This window comes from Typha latifolia, chromosome 12 (assembly GCF_019914945.1).
Source record: "Typha latifolia isolate L0001 chromosome 12, TyphaL0001v2, whole genome shotgun sequence".
NCBI classification, from domain to species: Eukaryota; Viridiplantae; Streptophyta; class Magnoliopsida; order Poales; family Typhaceae; genus Typha; species Typha latifolia.
Genome location: NC_133097.1, coordinates 6,864,242 through 6,883,498, shown reverse-complemented (window position 1 = coordinate 6,883,498; position 19,257 = coordinate 6,864,242). Strand labels below are relative to the sequence as shown.

Sequence of the window (19,257 nt, the reverse complement as noted above, 5' to 3'; positions counted from 1 at the left end):
TAATTATAGTAATTAATAATAACATTAAATATATAAAAAAAAAAGCTGTGAAATGAATGAAAATTAGGAAAGTAGAGTAACTCATTAATCCATAGAGTGATGAGCTTTCATAAAATTGCATTTAATTACTTAATTTGGTATAGAAATCTGAGTGCATATAATTTTTATAATTAATACATATTTTATTATAATAAAATATATACAATTTACATTTGCGATATACACTGAAGTCTATTATTATAAATTAGAAAATTAAATATAAATAAATTGCAAAAGGCTTAAGATACTGGATTCACTTGGAGCTGTTCGTCTGTAAAGCTGAGTGCAGGAATTTTTCTATATATTTGGCAGCCTGCCATTGGCTGCCAAATTATTTATCTTTTGAATTTTAATCAGGAACTAATCCTTTGCAAAGCAGTATAACCCATTATTAATGGAGATTCATGAGAGAGGCATTTTAATCGATATTATATTGGCATAAGAAACACTAAATAGAGGTATGTAGAATCTAAAGCTGGTCCTCTTTATAGTACCAATTTCCTCTAGTTGTTGTATATGGGTAATTAAGAGTTAACATTACGGCCCCATTCACTTTTAGCAAGCATAATTGTATGTCAAACTACACAATAAGCTCACACATCATTCTTAACATGAAATTTACACTGGAGTATTTGATTGGAGTGTAACTCTCTTTTATATGGAATTAACTCTTCTTTATTTATAAATAGCACACCAATCACTTTCTTTTCAAAAATTTGCTTAAGTGTAGTGAGAGGCGTGAAAAAAATTATCACCCCCTTTCTTACCAAAATGTGTATAAATTCTTCATTTGCACTTGTGGCTTATATAAGAACCAAATGATGCCAAGAAATCCTACCACTGCCTCTTATAACTAATATGAATGGCCAAGATAGCTGAGAGCAAGATTGCAACTAACACAAAAGAGCACCTGATCATCTCAAACTAAATAAGAATGGTATACACCAAAGATTCAAACTTCTAACACTTGAATCTACTAATTTTTTATATCAAGGATTAGAAGATACAACTTTGAACTTTGCAAGGCGGTACAATGCACTTTTGCTCTAAAATAAAATAAGACAAATCCCTAAAAACTCTACGAAACCCCACAAAAGAAAACCATATTTTTTTCCCTTCTTGATTAAACACATAAGTATCAAAACGATAAAGCTATTCGTCATTTCTCCTAGAGATACAGGCACAAATGAATTATTGGCCAGAATGGATGGGTTGGGTAACTTGCTTTACTGACCAAGAACTGATAACAAACCACGCATACTGAAAGTACTCAGACAATCAGCTGTGTAAGAGAGAAACCTCTCAGCCTGTGTTCCTAAAGTCAAAAGTCCCTCAGAAGTGATTCACCAGGCTTTTTAACCCTAATGTGCATCGAACCGACTGTTACGACATCAACAGGGCCACTTGAGCAATCGGTCTCTTTATTTATCGTAGAATTGATCAAGAGAGAGCCAATTCTCCCAGCAAGATTTTCTACTTTATCAGGCCTGCCCATTTTATCAAGTAAGTTGGTAGCATCAGGCTTCACAACCTGATTACCCTTCAGAGCAGCCTGAAGTGTGATCTCAGAAACACTAGACACAGTAACACCATTACGTTGTTCTCTGTCTCTCTTCAGATGTATACTGACAGTATTATCTGCTTTCGTATACTGGAGACCAGTACCATTTGCTTTCTTTCCATCCCCTTTTCTAGGGTGATCAATCATGTCATATGACTGTTTCTTGTAAACATTAGAAGGTTGAAAAGGTTTACCATTTGAGGTGAGAGGACGACAGGTAGTAGCTTTAACTTTAATTCCATCTTCCTTTTGTACTTGACTAAGAGCATTAGTTGGATGATTTCCATCAATTTTTGGCTGCTGAACAGCTATATCATTTTGTTGCTTCTGATTGACTTTCAATGGCTGATAAGCTGAATGAGTTCTTTTCTGTACACTTAGTTTTGGCAATTGACTGACCTCACTACGTTGTTTTCCTTCCGGGTTGTAAGGCTTGGCTGCACTATTCAGTTGCTCTCTATTTTCTCTAAGAGGCTGATACATGCGACTGTACAGATGTTCTGCATTTGACTGAGATTGGTTGAAATTGTCAATATGTTCTTCAGTTGTATTTCGAGGACGGTCCAAAATAACATCTTCGTGCATATTATCTTCTCTTACATACTGGTTGGTGGTAGCATTATGTACACAAGGAGGAATAAAAGTAGGAATAAAGATAGGGGAGTCACAACTTTTAAAAAGCCTGGACCTTCTTTCCTGATTATTTTTCTCCAGCTCTTCATACCGCAGAAAGTCATCAAGTATAGACTCCTTCAGTGGACTGTTCTTGAAGATTTTAAGCATGCTTGTGCCTGGTATATAGGTTATCTGCACAAAAACAAGCCAAGTTAGTAATATAGGTGGTAAAATTAGGAAAATGATTAGTATCACAACAACATAATCCACTGCATTTCTTAACACAGGTGTTTGATTAGGGTAATGACAACATACAATTAACATAGTCGGCAAGTCACAAAAGATAGATCTGAGATTAGAATGATAATTACATGTAACATTTACATAATTTAACATAGTTGATGAACTATGAAATGCTTATACCTATGACCAGCTATTAATGTAGCCTTATGTCAAGAATTAGGAAATTCTAAAAATAATAAATATTAGAGTATATCAAAAGTGATAGAATTACTAACATCTAACTCAATTAAATGCCCTCAAGTGATCACTGGGAGATATGGTACCTCAACCTAGAGATTACTTGTAGAAAATCCACATGCTGATATCGCTATCATCAAGCTAGTACACAACTTTGAGGACCATAAGACAGCTATGCAAAATAGTCAAGCATAATATTTTTCAGCGAATGGAAGTACAGATAGTAGGTGTCCACTTGTTACCCTATTATTCTTGTATCTCTAATTTTTCTATCGTAGTCAGTCATATTGAAAGCAATACATTGTCTTTCATTGATTTAATATCTTTGAATAGGTTAATGAATTTGGGCCACAAATTTTCCACCCTTGGTAAAAACAGACAGTGAGGTACTACAAGAGTATTATAATTAAGACATTGTAAATAATAACTGTGATATTTCGTAAATTGAAGAGCATCAAGTCTACAAATCATGTGCATGCACATTACCGGCGTAATATAGCATAAAACTTGCAACACGCAGAAAAATAGATTATCTTATTCACCTCTTGTGTATCCCTGCTGTGTGTTACAGGTTTATTTTCATTGTTCTCTAGTACAATCTGCCGAAAGCTGGCGTTTGACACATCCTTGATAATGTGCCATTTGACAGGGAAACTACCAGTCCACTTATCTTGCTGCCAAAAATCCATGTCTTTCTGGAAATCTACAGGGCCTATCATCTCAGCAACACCACAGAATTGACCGCTACCATTAACCTGCATAATGGAGATTTTCACATTAACGGGCAAAAACACAGCCTTTAAGAAGGAAAAGCAAAACTGAACATTAAATAAATCAGAAAGAATAGCCACTTACAGAAAAGAACAAAAAGACAGGACACTTTAGAGGCTCCCCTACAGATAACCTTTGAGCGTCTTCATATGCAGCATTAAGTTTCTTGTTTCCATTGGGGGTACTTGACCAAATATTGTACTTTATGCTCTTATGAACATCATCCTCACTATAAGATTTGATGATGAAGAACTTGGCAGATGGATACTCAACAGGGAAGTCATCTTTGTTATATTGATCAACACTAATAATAATGTTTCTTTCAGGATTACTGATGCCCACTTTTGATGTATAAGCTCTAACAGTGATTGTTGAAGTCCATTGTCCACTTGCCCTGTTTGTTCTAGCTCCACGGTTATGCTCATTTAAACCGTGTGATCTTCCACTACTGTTACTCGAGAAGTCACTAGACTGTGTCCTCAGCCTGAACTTATCAACTGAGACCCACTTATGAAGATCAGGCCCAAAGTGTGGAAGGTTACTGTTGACTTGCATGTTAGCTTTTGATGGATGCTCACCAGAAGGAATCCTCCCATGTAATAGTTGTTCTGTCACATTAGCTGAACCAGTAAAATTGCTAGCCTGAGACCAAGAATTATTATCATGAGCGGACATTATTCTGACAAAGAAAGGCATTATAAAAGCAAAAAATAAAGATACTTATGGCATCAAAAGCCTTGGAGTTGAAAAGGATGAGAATAAAGAAAGAAATAGGGTGGCTTCAGTAAAATGCTCAGCTAACTAAATGAGTTGGAAAGAACTACTCAAGAATGTGACTAACAATATCTCTAATTGAGTTGGAAATAACTACTCAAGAAAAGAAAAAGAAAAAAAAAAGTAGCAGCTTACTCAGCCATATAGCATATAATGATTCAAAATAATTTTGTTACAGGAAAAATATCTCATAGAAATATCTCAGCAAAACATTCTACCTGAGTTACATGAGAAACATTGTAAGGCGGCATGGCTCCATGTGAAGATTGCTTCTTTGCTGGAAAATTTAGTAGGGATCCTTTCGATAGCTTACCAGGGGCTTGAAACTGCTGGGAAGAAGAACGTGATGGTTCTAATGATGGATAAGCAGCTCTCTGAGAAGTTAAAGGTAAAGTTGCAGATGCTTTCACACCTTCATCAGTTTTACTAGAAAAAGAAGGAAAACTGGCATATAATAGAGGTTCTGGAATGTTCTGCTGAACAATGTCTGCACCAGATGGAAGAACAACTGGGACATAATAAGGTGAAGAAATGGGTTGGTGGTATGTTGGGTCAGTAAAATATTCGTGAGTCCCAAGGGATGAGCCATCATGTCCTATGACAGACCCTGGGATGTAAGGATTGTAAGGGTTGTAAGAAGACTGTGCATATCCATAGTTAGGTGTATAATACATGTATGGTGAGCCCTCAGCCTGTAGACCCTGTAAAAGCAACCAATATTAGAATATAATTACTGGGAAATAGCAAGTTAGCCAGATAATACTAACCGGGTAATGGAGATCTTGACCATCTAATCCAAAAAAGTTGTTGTGGTCATCCCATTCATCGGGTGCTCCAGTTCCTGCTCAGGGAAGTTGTCAACAAGTTAGGTAACATACTGAATGCAGAACAGTACTCTTCAACCTAGAGTTTGCTCAAATCAAGGTGACTGCAATTCAATGTTATACCTGTACAGTAATATCCATAGTAGTCAGCGGAGGAAGGGTAATATAAATCCTGGCCATATACGAACTCTGATGTCCCTTCACTACCCATAACACCAGTCTCTTTAGGAGGTGGCCTTTTGATGTGAAATGCTGTTCATGAAAATCTAGAAGGCTCAGCAAACCAAATAAAACAACCAGTGCAAAAACTTATAACTGCCAGATACCATTAAAAGCTTAAAATTATGCAGTGGCCTTACTAACATGCATAATCATCCGTGCAAAAAGAGAAAAAAAAACTATACCGACATGTTGACAAGAACTGTTCAAAGCTATCCAGATCCAGCACACACTAGTGCAGCATGATTAATATGAATATCCTATTTCCAACATCCTAATAATAGATTAAGTCATACAGAGTAGCCATGTGATGAAAAATTGTACTTAGATAATAAGAGAAATTTAAATGTAGCTGTATACATTCTAGTGACTTTTTTTTATCATGAACTATTATGTGTAGCTATAAAGTCCACAATCTCAAACTTCACAAAGCTATTAACTCTCTCCTTTCTTTAATACATTTTTGGCATCCTAGAATTTCCCAAGGACCCAAAATTTCATTGTGATCAACAACTGGGATCAGAGATTTTCCAGCATTTGGCTTCAAGTATTTCTCATTCCACAAGTATTCATCCTTCTTGGCCACAGTATTCCTAATTTCCTTCAGATTGAATCTATTAGAAAGCATTATCGATGGTCATCAGCATATATGCAGTAAAGGTACAGAACACAGCCACTAAATATCAACACCTAAGGTGACATTGCATCAATGAAGTCTTACACTACCTCTATCATATTTGTGTCAAAGCATCTCATTGTAATGTCGCTTAATTATCCACTTATGCCCTAAATCAGAACTTAATGTCACGACTGATAGCCTGACCTCAGTTCTTTCCCAAATTACAATTCATAAACAATCTTTCCCTTCAACTCTACATAATTAGGATGTATAAACCACTGCAAGAGTCATATCTAACCCAAAACCGTACCATTAAAATAACACAAGTTCGCAAAATACACTAACGTCCACGGAGCTTCTCCTTTACCAAGCCAATTATATATCTGAAGAAAATAAAATTAAACTCAAAAAGGAAAGGATTTTGACGATTTTAGAATGCCAAAAATGTCAAAGCGGAAGAGTATCCTTCTAATAACTTAACCTAAAAGCAACAAAATTAATCGAATTTTCAACGGAAAATTACTCAAAATGTGGCCAGATCTCGCATCCACGGATCACATGAAAGCCCTAAACACTTAATGAAATTCCTAAAAACTTCGTAAAATCAAGCACGCGAACCTAATACCAACATCAGAAATCACAATCAGAAGCAAACACACACAACTATTCTCTACTTGGAATAAAAAAAAAAGGATAAGCTGGTGAAAATAACGAGGAAGAAAGAGAGATCACCAAAACAAGGGCGAAGACCCTCCCAAATCTCCAACAGCGAATGATCCAAGGACCTACGAGAGTATACGAAGAGATTTAATCCCCTTAGATGACTCCCCACGAGGGTTTCTGATGGCTTCGATTGCAGCGGATCGCTTACAAAACCCTAACCCTAGTAGGAAAAATGCAACGCGAAAAAGGAAAGATGGAGGACGAGACGGATTCGGAATTGGGGGAGACTATGGGGATCCTTTTGTAGTTCTCTTTCATTGCTTTTTGTGTACCGAAAATACCCACACAATGTTCGCTTTAATATCGAACATGCCACGCCGACCGCCAAATTTGAAATTTACTTATTAAGAGCTTCCGGACGCAGCGGGAAAGTGGAGGATGTATTCCTGTTAAAGCGGTGGTGTTTCAGTAAAATCTAATCAAAACTAAGGTCATATAAGTCATGAAATAAAAAACGAAAGACGAAGGTGAAGCCTGCCATGTAGTTATGCTGATTTACTGCGAAGCGACGCTTAAACATACACGACGCCAAAATTAATCAAACCCTAATCGGGTTTGGATCCTGAGAATAAATCCGATAGTTTGGGTCCGGGTCTAATTCAGAGATTGTTGGGGTTAGAGCTCCATTTAACTCTCTGCCTATTTGTATTTTAGGAGCTAATAAGGCATAAAATTGCAAATTAGAAGGTTTATATTTTACATTATCAGCCCTTTTCTACGGTGATTCAATAATGATTGGGAGTAGAAATTTATCAAGCAATCTTTTATAGGTAAAGGTACGTTAGAGGGTAACATTCTTATTCTTTTATTAGTGATAAGGACGTGAGCTTCGCCACTAAGTAACCCCTCCACCTGTTCACCCTACTTTTGTTTAGGATTTAAATAAAACTCATCCTTATCTCTATGTGGTACCATCTTAGATGCTAAAGACTACGTGGCAAAAAAATTTCCGGGGTTTTTTTAACACATTTGCGCTTCAGTACCCTTCGAGTTTATTTGCTAATAATTTATTGGTCAATATTTCAACACAATATATAAGCGAAAATCTTATATTTTAACAAATAAAATAGATAAAGAAGTCCATAACACTAAAGAGATAACAAGCTCAAAATACATGTCCATAAAATATAAGTCAAAGTCTACTCATGAGCTATAAGTCGTATAACTTAATTTACATGAATAGAATAAAAATAAGAATTATAAAACTAAAAGCGAGTCTTTGCTAGATCTTCCATGGGCCCGAAGGTTATCTACTAATTTAAAAATAATTTTACTAAATAGTAATGAGCATAAAATCCAGTAAGTATCTATTGCTATAGTATAGAAGTAGTGTGATGAAAAATACAACAATAAATAAATATAAATATGCTTATCGTGATTAAATATAATGTATTAATATCACATACTCATCATGCTCTCTAATGTTTCAACCTAGGGGATCGGAAATTCTGATAACGCTCCTGCACGGCGAGAAGAAGAAAAGGGGAAAAGAAACTATCGAGGGAGAAGACAGAAGAAAGAAAAAAGAAAAGAAAGAAAAAGAAAGAAAGAGAATAAAAAAGAAAAGGAGAGGGGAAGAGAGGAAAAGGGGCGCATCAATCAACCAAAATCCCTTTGAGTTTCCATGGATTTGATTATTGATATAGTAGATGAATTAGGACTTGGGAATCAATTTTAAAAATCAATTTTGAAAACCCAAGGCTTATCATAAAAGCCCAAACTTGAGATAAGATAGCTTTTACTCAATTGCACGGTTCTCTTTCTGCCAACAAAACACATGCATTAGAGTCTTTGAAAATCCACCCCTCACCTTCCTATGTAGTTGTAGGATCAAAAGCACCATCAACATTTATCTTGATAACACTAGGGTTTGGGGGTGCCACTTAGAAATTGTCATTAAACATATTCCTCCATAATTGATAAACAGAAGGTTTGGCATTCTTAAAACTATACGACTTTTTCAAATTTGCTAAAGAGAATTCGTAATTATAGCAAGAGAAAAGGAGTTAGTATGCCGATCCATTTCATGAATCCAATCCCTAAAAACCAACCCCCATTAAAAGAAAAATGAATACCCAAAATAATCATAGAAATGTTGACGAGCCACGTCACAAGAAAAACATACTCCGCAGAATCCCCATCCCTATCACATATATTACATATAGGGTCAATTGAGAGACCATATTTAAAAAGCCTAACTTTAGTTGGCAATCTTTCCCTCATTAGTTTCCTAATGCTCGGGGCAATATTTAAATTCCACATAAGTTTCTATTTTTTGTCGGTATTAGGAAAATCTACCATAGATTTTTGGAATAGAAAGCCATAAGCCGACCCTGTGAAACCCCTTAGGATCATGCATCTAAATCCAATCGTCTCTTGTGGGGATTCTTGGAAGTTGCATATCAAAAATTTGCTTCCTCAAAATAGGCCCAAACCAAAGATTGACTGACTCTATTAGCATTCCAATTACTTAGACGTATCAATCTAGCCACTTTCTTGGTCCCCGAAATTTAATGGTCCCAAATTGAATGCTCATATTCAAGTAAGTAGGTTTCCAGGCAAATAGGCATACAAAAAAAATTCTTGGGTCATGAATGATACCCCAATGTAACACGAAAACCTTTCTTTAAGCTGTGCAGCAGACTCACAATGCTTTCTGGTACGATTATTACCCCATATTTGAAACTTTCCATACTGTTATTAAGCATTTGCCCAATCTTTAGAGCCATAGAAGCCACCTGAGCAACTCTAAGATCCCTGATATTTAAGCCCGCTCTATCTTTACCTTCTTTCCAATTCACTACGTATTGAACTTTAGCATGCTCAGACTTTTCCATAAAGAATCACGAGATTTTTAGTGATGTCTTCTAGAACATTTATCGGAATTGCTAACTTTACTCAAAGAAAGAATAGGAATGGCGGCATTGATAGCAGAGTTTATGAACACAGTCCTACCAGCCATGGAGATTATCCTACGCCACCCATTACGTCTATTCTCAATTTTGAGATAGTCTCGCAAAAGTCTCTATTTTTTCCATAGAGACAGTAACCCTACGCCCTCTTTTTCTTTCCGTAAAGCGCTTTTATTCCTCTCTTTTACATATATATATATATATATATATTATTTTCTGGGATTCCGAAATCCTAGATCGTGCTCTGACGACTAGATCCGGCGATTACTGATTTGGCTGGTAGGGTTCGATTTGCTGAGTAATTCATTGATTTGTTCCTCTTGGATTGTTTGGATCTCGTTTTATATCGTCGATTTTGAAGGATTTGTTGTTATATTATGTCTGTTGGATGGAGAAATGTTTTTATTTATTATTACTATTTGGATTGGATCTTTGGTATTTGAGATGATCTCTTGTTTGTAGTTTACTGATACGCAATAGAGCCTATTCTGTTCATGATTTGAGGTCTCATGAAGATAAAACTTGTGTCGAGCACCATTTCCTTTTGAATATGGACTTTTCTTTGTTAATTGTGTTGACCTATGTGTCATTATCCAATTTGCAAGTAATTTGGTTTTGTTGCCATATCGTGTGTGCAGTCTTCATAGAAAATTTTGCATTGTTAATAATTTATTTGTTAACCAGTTAAAGAGGTCATAGGAAAGGCTACATCTTTAAAGGTGGAAATTTGTTGAGTTTTAAACTGTCTCTGGCGGACAGGAGCAAAGATGGGGCTAACTTTCACCAAGCTCTTCAGTCGGCTGTTCGCCAAGAAGGAGATGCGGATTCTAATGGTGGGTCTTGATGCTGCTGGTAAGACCACCATTCTGTACAAGTTGAAACTGGGAGAGATTGTGACTACAATTCCAACCATCGGTATGTATCGCATCTGCTAACAAGCTTTTACTTCCTTTTACTTTATCCTATGATTTTTCAGCACAAACTTGCTAGCTTGCTCTTCCAAATGAACCCTTACTGCCATTAACTTCTTCTTTTTTTCGTTCTTTTGTTTTTTTGTGATGGAAAGAGCCGTAAGAAACTAGTTACAGTGGTCTGATCAAGCCAGCACCGGACATATCAAAATTTACAAAGTCAACGAGATCTTGGGGCATATCCCCACCACCTCTTTCCCAGTGCCAATTATCCAAAATATTCCCACTATGAGCTGCCCAGTCAATGGCAAGATTGGCTTGCCTATATGTATGCTGCACAACAACATTATAAAATTATGCAGATAGGTGATGTACTCCTGTACAGTATCCCTATGCTTAAGGTTAGTGGTCAGCGTCCCCTTGAGCAAATTCACTTCTGATGAGTCCAACACCAGAATAATCCTATCAATTTGCTTTTGGGTAGCTATCCTTGGAGCCTCCTTCACTCCCTGGATTTCTGCCACTGGTCCCCACTGCTCCTGCACGAATAACCGAGCTATCAGAATCCTAAATGACAAACCTCACCCACCTTTCTGGACCAAAGGATCCAGAGATCCATCGGTGTTGATTTTGTTCCACCCTAGTGGATGGGGGTCCCAATTCTCTATATGGGCTTTATGATGAAGCATTGTAGAATTCCTTGGCCATTGCTACAGCCTTGAAAGCCAGGCGTCTCAGGCTGTCCTTGGTTCTGTTAAATGCAAATTGGCATCTTTGTTTCCAACAAGTCAAAGAGTGGATGCCACAATTGCCTTGAACTTGGTGACCAAGCCACTGTTGGAGATGCAATGTAACACCAACCATTTCCCAGAAGGTTGCAGACCAAGCATAGACCTAATTGAGTCAACATTCCCAATGTTATGATAATTTAGATAATTCTATAGATTAATTGTTATTAACAAAGATATGCAATGAAAATCTTTCACCATTGTATTTAAATTATTTTTCTAATATATCCTATTTATTTGCTCATATATTTCATTTTTTATTTGATATCCTCAAAAATGCATTCATATGTTAAGTCCTCTACTTTCCTCTGTTTGCATCCATTAATGGTTAATATCTGATATGTTGGCAGGATTTAATGTGGAAACAGTTGAATATAAAAACATTAGCTTCACTGTATGGGATGTTGGTGGTCAAGACAAGGTATATAACTGTTGTTACATATTTTGGTGGTTTATGTTGCTCATTTTAAACTAAATTGGCAATATATTTTGTTGTTCTTATTCTTGGTATCTCAATATTTTTCCTCACTTGTATTATTAGTGGGGATTTCAAATATTCACATATGATCTACAAGAACAAGAATTTTGTTTCTGCAAAATTAAATATAGCATTAGGTATGCTTCATATTGCTGATTATCCACCGGACCACCACGAATATGAGAACAATTAAAAACACTGCAAATAGTTTATCCACAATCCATCATAAACTATTAATTTTACTGACATTAAATTGTCAAGCTAGTGACTGAGTTGACATATGGTTCACCGCTTTCACATCAGACAATGAAAATAAAAGATTGAGTCCCTTAGAAATGTATATTAACTATTTTTCCTTAGAAGTGAATAGTTATCTGATGGATTCTACCACTAGTGTGATCCTTAACATGGGTGATATGGCTGGTCTGCCCTCAAAGCTCTGAAATCTGAATTGCATACATTTTTTTGTAGTTTCTTATTTTCTTTTTTATATTCGCTAAATCATGAGAATGTTGACCTTCTTGTCGCTCATATGAATGATTCATTTCACATTGGGTTAATCAGATCCGACCTTTGTGGAGACACTACTTCCAGAATACTCAAGGTCTGATTTTTGTAGTTGATAGTAATGATCGAGATCGAGTTGTCGAAGCAAGAGATGAACTGCACAGGATGCTTAACGAGGTAAAATCTGATGAAAAGTTGGATATCTTCCTGCTTTCCTTTTCATACACAGTTGGTTTTTGACGTTGCATTTCCCTTATTCTCCTGATTGCCTTTGAAGGTGTGACCTAAGGTTCTTAGGTTGATGTGCAATTCTGTACTATACTGTAAATTCTGTACTATACTGTTCTTTGGTTAACAGTCAAAATCTGATGAACAAGTATCCAGTCTCATGTCAGTTACTCCGTTCAAGCTTGCAATGTCTGCATTTCCCTCAGAATGTGACGATACCTTTAAATGTAATCCTTCTCAAATGTGGTGTTTCTGCCCTTCTGGGATTATTCTAAGATTTGTATCTGTTCCTTTCTCTACTTTCCATCGTACACATTCTACAATAGTAGGAAAATATTTTTCTTTGACTGTTATAAAGAGATTCATATCACAATATGATCTGGTGTATCTCTCCCTCCCTTTTCCTTTATTTTCCTGGCTTGATTGAATATTCCACTGGATAGTTTGCTCTGCTATATTTGAGAGAGTTCAAATGTTTTAAGCAAACTACTCGAATATCTATGTTATACCTCTGAAGCACTTGAATCATGTATTCAGGAGAAGTTAAAGACATGCACAAAGTTCTAAGTAATCACATGTAATTGTGGTGATCCTCGTTCTGCTACTTCAGATTTTACTTTTAGTTGGGTTTTTGTATTGAGTTGGTTGAAAATAACATGCATCAGAAGTTATATGCCTTGTGATTTTTTTTTTAAAATTGCTTTTTATGCTGTGATATTGACCTTATTGCTCTGCAGGATGAGCTGAGAGATGCAGTGCTACTCGTCTTTGCAAACAAGCAAGATCTTCCCAATGCCATGAATGCTGCGGAGATCACTGATAAGCTCGGCCTGCATTCCCTCCGCCAGCGCCGCCATTGGTACATATCTCTACGTCTTCTATATTATATGGATGCTCCGATAATGATACATGTCTGGTTTGATGTTTACTCCAAGTATAACCAAGTCCCAACTTTTTAATGATATGAATCTTACTGCTTGACTGCTTCAGGTACATCCAGAGCACATGTGCTACATCTGGAGAAGGTTTATATGAGGGGTTGGAGTGGCTCTCAAACAATATTGCTAACAAGGTTTGATTGATGAATGCATGAGAATATTCTGTAATTTCTCATATAAATTCATTCTGGCACAGTAATAGTGGATTATTACATTTTTCTGCAGGCTTAGATTCTGGTGTCAGGATTTCTTGGTGCCAAGAAACTACTGGGAGTCATTGTGGACTCAAATTTATTGTATTTGTGAAAGGGCTGCTAGTAGTTCACTTGCAAGCTTTACAAATAGTCTTTATAGCTTAGACAAATATGATCCGGAAATTTGTTGTGATAAAATGGTGATACTATTACTATCTTGTTGACAATTTTATTTGGTTAGATGTGTTAAACTTGCTGCAGGGATTGGTTATATTTGGTGATGGTGTATGTAGAAGAACCTACATGGTTGTAAGAGATTGCAAGGTTTGGTGATCGTGCAACACGATCTAATCAAACATAAACTAAATTATATGTCATCTGATACAATCATCAGAATCAACTGATACAATTACCAGATAGATGCAATATTCATATTCTTACTTTAAAATAAAGGGTTTTTTGTGTGTGCATAGATACTCCTTAGAGTTAATTAACTGTTAAAATTCAACAATATAGATATAAAAGATAAAAATGTCTTTATTTTAGTTTTTATACATTTCTCTTTATTAACTTATATTTAATGAAAAATAACTGGTATCTTTTGCAAAGTACATATATGTTTTGAGGAGTACACATTACACATGTAAATATTAATTTAGAAGAATACACGCAAATAAAATAAAATAAAATTAAAAAAACCTAAAATTGATCTAGTTCTATTTTCACAATTTAAAAGTTTCGAAGTAAAGGAGAAAAATGATTAATCTCAGTAGTACCAGGCGATCAATTTTGGACTCCATCCTTGGATTGATTTAAGTAGATTTGATTGGAGTTTTACTAAGTACAATTCCTAATGCAATGAGATTATGAGGGTGGAACATTTCCTACTCAATTAATTTTTCTAAATTTCAAAACTATTTTTTACTTAATTACATTGTTATTGATAGCTAAGGATAAAATAGAAAATAGAACATTATAAAATGAATTTGTGTACCTTAGTATAATTCATTTCGATTCTATCATTATCTAAGACTGAATTCATTTCCAAATGAAATAAATTAAATTACACTCAAATTAACAAAATGGGCCGAACTGCAACAAAAAAAAGTTTTTTATATATCTAAATTATTCAAATTTTAATAGTAAGCTAGTGTTTGATAATAAGAATTTTCTAAAATTAGTTTATTCGAAGGGCAAATTATATCAACGCCCCCTTGAACTATATCCGATTTTTATAGAGATCCCTAAACTTTCTAAATTACAATTTCACACTTCCGTTAATGTACCGTCAGAAAATTAGACGAGTCAGCGTGGTGATTATATCAGACGTAATTAATTCTAAATGATCTAAATGGCCTCCTAATATTTACATAACCGATTAATTAAATTAAAATAAAAATATTTTAATAAAAATTATTTTTTGTGATATATTAATTAGGGATATAGTTGGTTTTCGTCACTCACGTTATATGAAAATCAGGTATAGTTCAGGGAGGTGTTAACGTAATTAACCTTAATTGAACACTAAACTAGTATAACAACTAAATATTAATAAAACTCAAAAATAATGAGCTTTTTTTTTTTTTGGGGGTAAGCGTATTAAGTGTATTAGTCTTATACCTTCACTAGTGGATCAAGCCTTATTTCAACCGTGTTTCAAGTTTGATCATGCTCCATTTAGGCTTAAATTTGTTCAAAATTACTGGTCGATTGATTTTAGGGACGAGCTCGAAATTGGCTGCTAGAATTGAAATTATTTCAATTTGATTCTAGAATTCGGTTCGACTACACCCTTGCTGGGTCCCGTCTATTTTTCTTTTGGTTTTCTTGTAATTTTCTTCGATTTCCTCCCTCTGTTTTCTTTCTTCTCTCTTCTCTCGAGAGGCACCGATCCGAGCTCTCCCCTCTTTGAGCCTTCAGCGGAGGAAGGATTTCGAAGCCTTCTCCTTGAGATTTGTCCTCGAGATGGATCGAAGCCAGGTCGGTATTACTCTTCCCTTTTCGTGATCGAATCCTTAGCCTCCTCAGATCTGTGGATCTCGATCCTTGCATCTCCCATTTAGAGTTAGGGTTTCCGTGTGTTCGATCTCCTCTTGATCGATTTGAGCTGGGGTTTGATTATTGTTTCGGATCTAATTCTTTTCTCCGGTTCCTTGATCCGTCTCGGTTCTTTGATTCATTTCTTTTACTTCTAATTGCTGGCATCGGTTTTGCTGACTACTCTTCTCCTATGCAGATCCAAGCAAGCTCTAACCATTGATTTCTCTTGTATGATGCTTCTTTTTTATCTGTAGGATAATGGGGAGAACTATGCTAACCCTAAGACGTGCTTCTTCCACGTGCTATTCAAGGTATCTATCCGGCTGTAATTACCATTGTGGTTTTCTCTTGTGCTGAGTTAATTGTGTTATTATCGTATCTATAGGCTGCAGCTTTGGCGTTCTACGTGCTGTCCGCTCTCTTTGTGAATAGTTTTGTGATCATCTTTGTGGTTACCGTTATACTAGCTGCTCTTGATTTCTGGGTCGTCAAAAATGTCAGTGGGCGGATATTAGTTGGATTGAGGTGGTGGAATGAGATTAATGAACAAGGAGAGAGCGTGTGGAAGTTTGAATGTTTGGACCAGGAGGTCTGTAGCATTTCCATGTTTATGCAGTTTTAATTGGTTCATTGTCATATGTAGTTTATATTTTTTAATTTAGAGGATAGCTTCATATTTAAGGATCTTTTCTGGTTTAGTAATTTTCTTTTTCTTTTTCTTTTTCCTTGTGCAGTCTCTTGCTCGGATGAACAAAAAGGATTCATGGCTGTTCTGGTGGACTCTCTACTTAACAGTAAGTTGAGCTACTGTATTGCTTGGCTTTCTAGTTAATTGCATGTTAATATAATCTTGTGCTCTCCCTGTACCACCTTTTTATTAGTTATTCGCATTATGGTCCTGTTCCTGAAGCCTTTTAAGGACACCTTACTAAGCTTTGTTGCATGTGTGCATGAAAGAAGGCATGTTATGTTGTGACAATACGAAGAGGACATGACTAAACTGCCAAGCAGGCAGGACCAATATAATCGAGATTTGAGCTCATAGGAATTATTTAATAAATTTCTTAGGTTCCATGGGAAGATGCGGGTCCAGGAAAGCATGAATTTTTGAGATTAGGCTCTAGCTTTCCTATGTAAATTATATTATGAACTATGGAGCGATTTTTGTTCTGCTCAATGATATCATTAGCCATGTTATCCTCTTGATGTTACTCTCTGGCTTACTAAGATCAGAAGTTCTATGATTTTATACATTCCTATTTCATTAACAAAGCTCCAAATCTCATATTTACATACTAAATTAACTCTGGAATTCCATAGTACGTTAAGAAACTTTAGCTTTCTGTTCAATGTAAATTTTAAGTTCAAGACTTATATTTTAGACTTAGAAATGAACACCAACTCTTCATTATGATGTACTGGAGAAGTATGCTAGAAATTATGGTTCAATATCTTGTTCCTTTTGTTATTCTATAGGGGCCAAGAAACCAGCTTAAGATATTTCTGAAATCAGTAGAAGGATGACGGTGCAATAAATCATTTCTTGATTTGTTTCCTAGCTGACATAGAATTTGGAAACCAGTTTGCTATTTAAACATTCATTTAATTTGCCTAAGCATCTTAAGATAAATCCAGATTAGGTAAAGGGAAATAGTATTACAGTAAAGCATGTCAATTGAAGATGATGATGTCTCATTATATGTCAAGTTGGTTATGTGTATTATGATTTTTAATATAATTAACTTGGGAATTAAGCATTTGGAAGTATTGACTGAGAATTCATTCTCTGGTGCACCTCACCTTTGATTTATGCTGTAGCCAAGCCATAGTGTTGGAAAAGTTCAATGATGTCAACTCAATATGTCATTTTCTCCTTTCTCAAGTCCTTTTTCTTACTTTAGACGTTCTGGCATTTTCATTGTCTTTATTTTCTCATCCAATCCACATATTTGATGCACTACCTTTGAACTATAGGAATTCTCTCTCCCTTCAACAACAAGTTAACAATTACAAGAACAACAATCCTTTATATCCCAATATCCGGATATGCAATCTTTTTTATTTTCAACTTGTGATTATTATTTTATGACCATGAGTTCTATAGACTATTGATAGTTGATACCTATATAATAATTGCCGTAATTATAACCATGTCTACGTTCTTGCAAATATATTTATGAGGAAGCATCCCACCCTTGATTCAGGCTGTCGCTTGGATATTTTTGGGAATATTTTCACTCATAAGATTTCAAGCTGATTATGTACTCGTAGTGGGAGTTTGCTTGAGCCTCAGCATCGCAAATATAGTTGGCTTTACTAAATGTCGCAAAGGTATGAATTTTTTTCTCTTTATTTTCCTCCAAACTTGGCCTAAACTTTGTTGCATTTTACTTCTATTTGATTATTGAAGTTCATTTATTCCATTTTATAACATCAACCTCTTTTTTTAACTAGATGTGAATTCTCAAAGTAGGACAGGCCAAAGGAATTTATTTTTAAACCAAAGCAACATGATTTTCTTCATCAGGATAATTTGACGTAAAATATCTATATTAGATGTAGGATAGGATAATACTGGAATAATTCCATATGTTCTGGCAATGCTGTAATATCTCATTCTAACATATGAAGTAATAGGGTAATCGTTCCATATGTTCTGGGTAACTAATTAGTAGAACTGTGATATTCTCTTTCCTAAGCTTTCACTCCATTGGTGTATCTGAAGCCTCTTGCTATTTCCTTTGTCAAAAGAATACAAGTATTTTCCTTCTTTCTTTTTCAGCATATCGCCTCATTCTTTGAATTTCTCTCCAGAACCATCTGAGCTAGTCTATGTGCTCTATTTAACTACAAAGTGATGCGACATTGTCATTTTTAATCTCATTATTGACTATAATTGCATGATTAAATCTACTAGGGCAAATGATATCTAATAAACCAATTGTCTTATTTCTTGCAGATGCCAAGAAACAGATCCAGCAATTTGCTTCACAAACTATCGCTTCCCATTTTTCATCAACTTTGCAATCAGCATTTAGTGTTGTATAAGCCATATTGGGAACATCACATATATAGTATATAATAGGCTTAAGGTGATGTCTCCCTCTCAGAACTTAAAAGAAGTCTAGGCTTGTTGCCTATTTTTGTATGATTTTTACTCTTTCTCGGGCCATAAAAGACGTGGATTCTGATTGGATTACGAAAGCACTTTGCAAAGTTGCACTCTACATTGAGTTTTTGACCAAACTAGCCCTAGCTTTACTGCTATAGTAAAGATGCTGATTTGATTAGTTTTTAATTTTTTAATAAATCGCTAAATTTATATATAAATAGTAGATAAGATTAATATTTTATTTATTACTTTATAAATATCAACGATGAATTTATTAGTATTTTATTTAAAAGTAAAATGCCGATTGATCAATATTTTACCGACAGCTATACTGTGATAAATCTCTTTTGTTATTAAGTTTTATTTTGGAGTTTTGAGACAGGTTAATAACTCTAGATTCAAGGACCTAGAAAGAATTTTTTCTAATCTCTTCATTATGTTATTTCTTCCTTGTAGTCTTTAAGGCCCTGTTGAGAATGGGCACGGAGATACGTAGAAAGGATCATATCTGTAGATGTTACGTA

The 19,257-nt window shown here is 35.3% G+C and overlaps 3 protein-coding genes across 4 annotated transcripts; 2 read left to right on the top strand and 1 right to left on the bottom strand.

The window, feature by feature from the left end:
* Window positions 1-990: 990 nt before the first annotated feature.
* Window positions 991-6,838, bottom strand: LOC140798803 (YTH domain-containing protein ECT4-like). Its single transcript, XM_073152856.1, has 7 exons — window positions 6,635-6,838; window positions 5,188-5,316; window positions 5,008-5,081; window positions 4,459-4,941; window positions 3,551-4,108; window positions 3,238-3,450; window positions 991-2,407 (listed from the first exon to the last, which is right to left on the bottom strand). The coding sequence occupies exons 2-7, from the start codon at window positions 5,273-5,275 to the stop codon at window positions 1,361-1,363; spliced, it is 2,463 nt and encodes an 820-aa protein (XP_073008957.1). The 5' UTR covers window positions 5,276-5,316; window positions 6,635-6,838; the 3' UTR covers window positions 991-1,360.
* Window positions 6,839-8,907: 2,069 nt separating this feature from the next.
* Window positions 8,908-13,968, top strand: LOC140799456 (ADP-ribosylation factor-like). Of its 2 annotated transcripts, none has more exons than XM_073153804.1 (7): window positions 8,908-9,284; window positions 10,297-10,452; window positions 11,587-11,657; window positions 12,279-12,398; window positions 13,187-13,308; window positions 13,440-13,521; window positions 13,613-13,968. In XM_073153804.1, the coding sequence occupies exons 1-7, from the start codon at window positions 9,275-9,277 to the stop codon at window positions 13,616-13,618; spliced, it is 567 nt and encodes a 188-aa protein (XP_073009905.1). In that variant the 5' UTR covers window positions 8,908-9,274; the 3' UTR covers window positions 13,619-13,968. The 2 variants fall into 2 exon arrangements, with proteins under 2 accessions (XP_073009905.1, XP_073009906.1); XM_073153805.1 differs by lacking the exon at window positions 8,908-9,284 and adding an exon at window positions 9,359-9,816.
* A 1,402-nt stretch (window positions 13,969-15,370) lies between these two features.
* Window positions 15,371-18,848, top strand: LOC140799433 (Golgi apparatus membrane protein-like protein ECHIDNA). Its single transcript, XM_073153777.1, has 6 exons — window positions 15,371-15,561; window positions 15,876-15,932; window positions 16,007-16,210; window positions 16,356-16,415; window positions 17,826-17,952; window positions 18,581-18,848. The coding sequence occupies exons 1-6, from the start codon at window positions 15,547-15,549 to the stop codon at window positions 18,667-18,669; spliced, it is 552 nt and encodes a 183-aa protein (XP_073009878.1). The 5' UTR covers window positions 15,371-15,546; the 3' UTR covers window positions 18,670-18,848.
* The last annotated feature ends 409 nt before the right edge of the window (window positions 18,849-19,257 follow it).

Coding starts and splice junctions, on each gene's coding strand:
- LOC140799456 (XM_073153804.1), top strand. Junction 11,658..12,278: donor ATGTTGGTGGTCAAGACAAG/GTATATAACTGT, acceptor TGGGTTAATCAG/ATCCGACCTTTGTGGAGACA. Junction 13,309..13,439: donor CTCCGCCAGCGCCGCCATTG/GTACATATCTCT, acceptor TGACTGCTTCAG/GTACATCCAGAGCACATGTG.
- LOC140798803 (XM_073152856.1), bottom strand. CDS start 5,275: ATGGGTAGTGAAGGGACATCAGAGTTCGTATATGGCCAGGATTTATAT. Junction 5,082..5,187: donor CTATGGATATTACTGTACAG/GTATAACATTGA, acceptor TTCCCTGAGCAG/GAACTGGAGCACCCGATGAA. Junction 4,942..5,007: donor GTCAAGATCTCCATTACCCG/GTTAGTATTATC, acceptor TTGCTTTTACAG/GGTCTACAGGCTGAGGGCTC.
- LOC140799433 (XM_073153777.1), top strand. Junction 16,211..16,355: donor TTGAATGTTTGGACCAGGAG/GTCTGTAGCATT, acceptor TTCCTTGTGCAG/TCTCTTGCTCGGATGAACAA. Junction 16,416..17,825: donor GGTGGACTCTCTACTTAACA/GTAAGTTGAGCT, acceptor CCCTTGATTCAG/GCTGTCGCTTGGATATTTTT.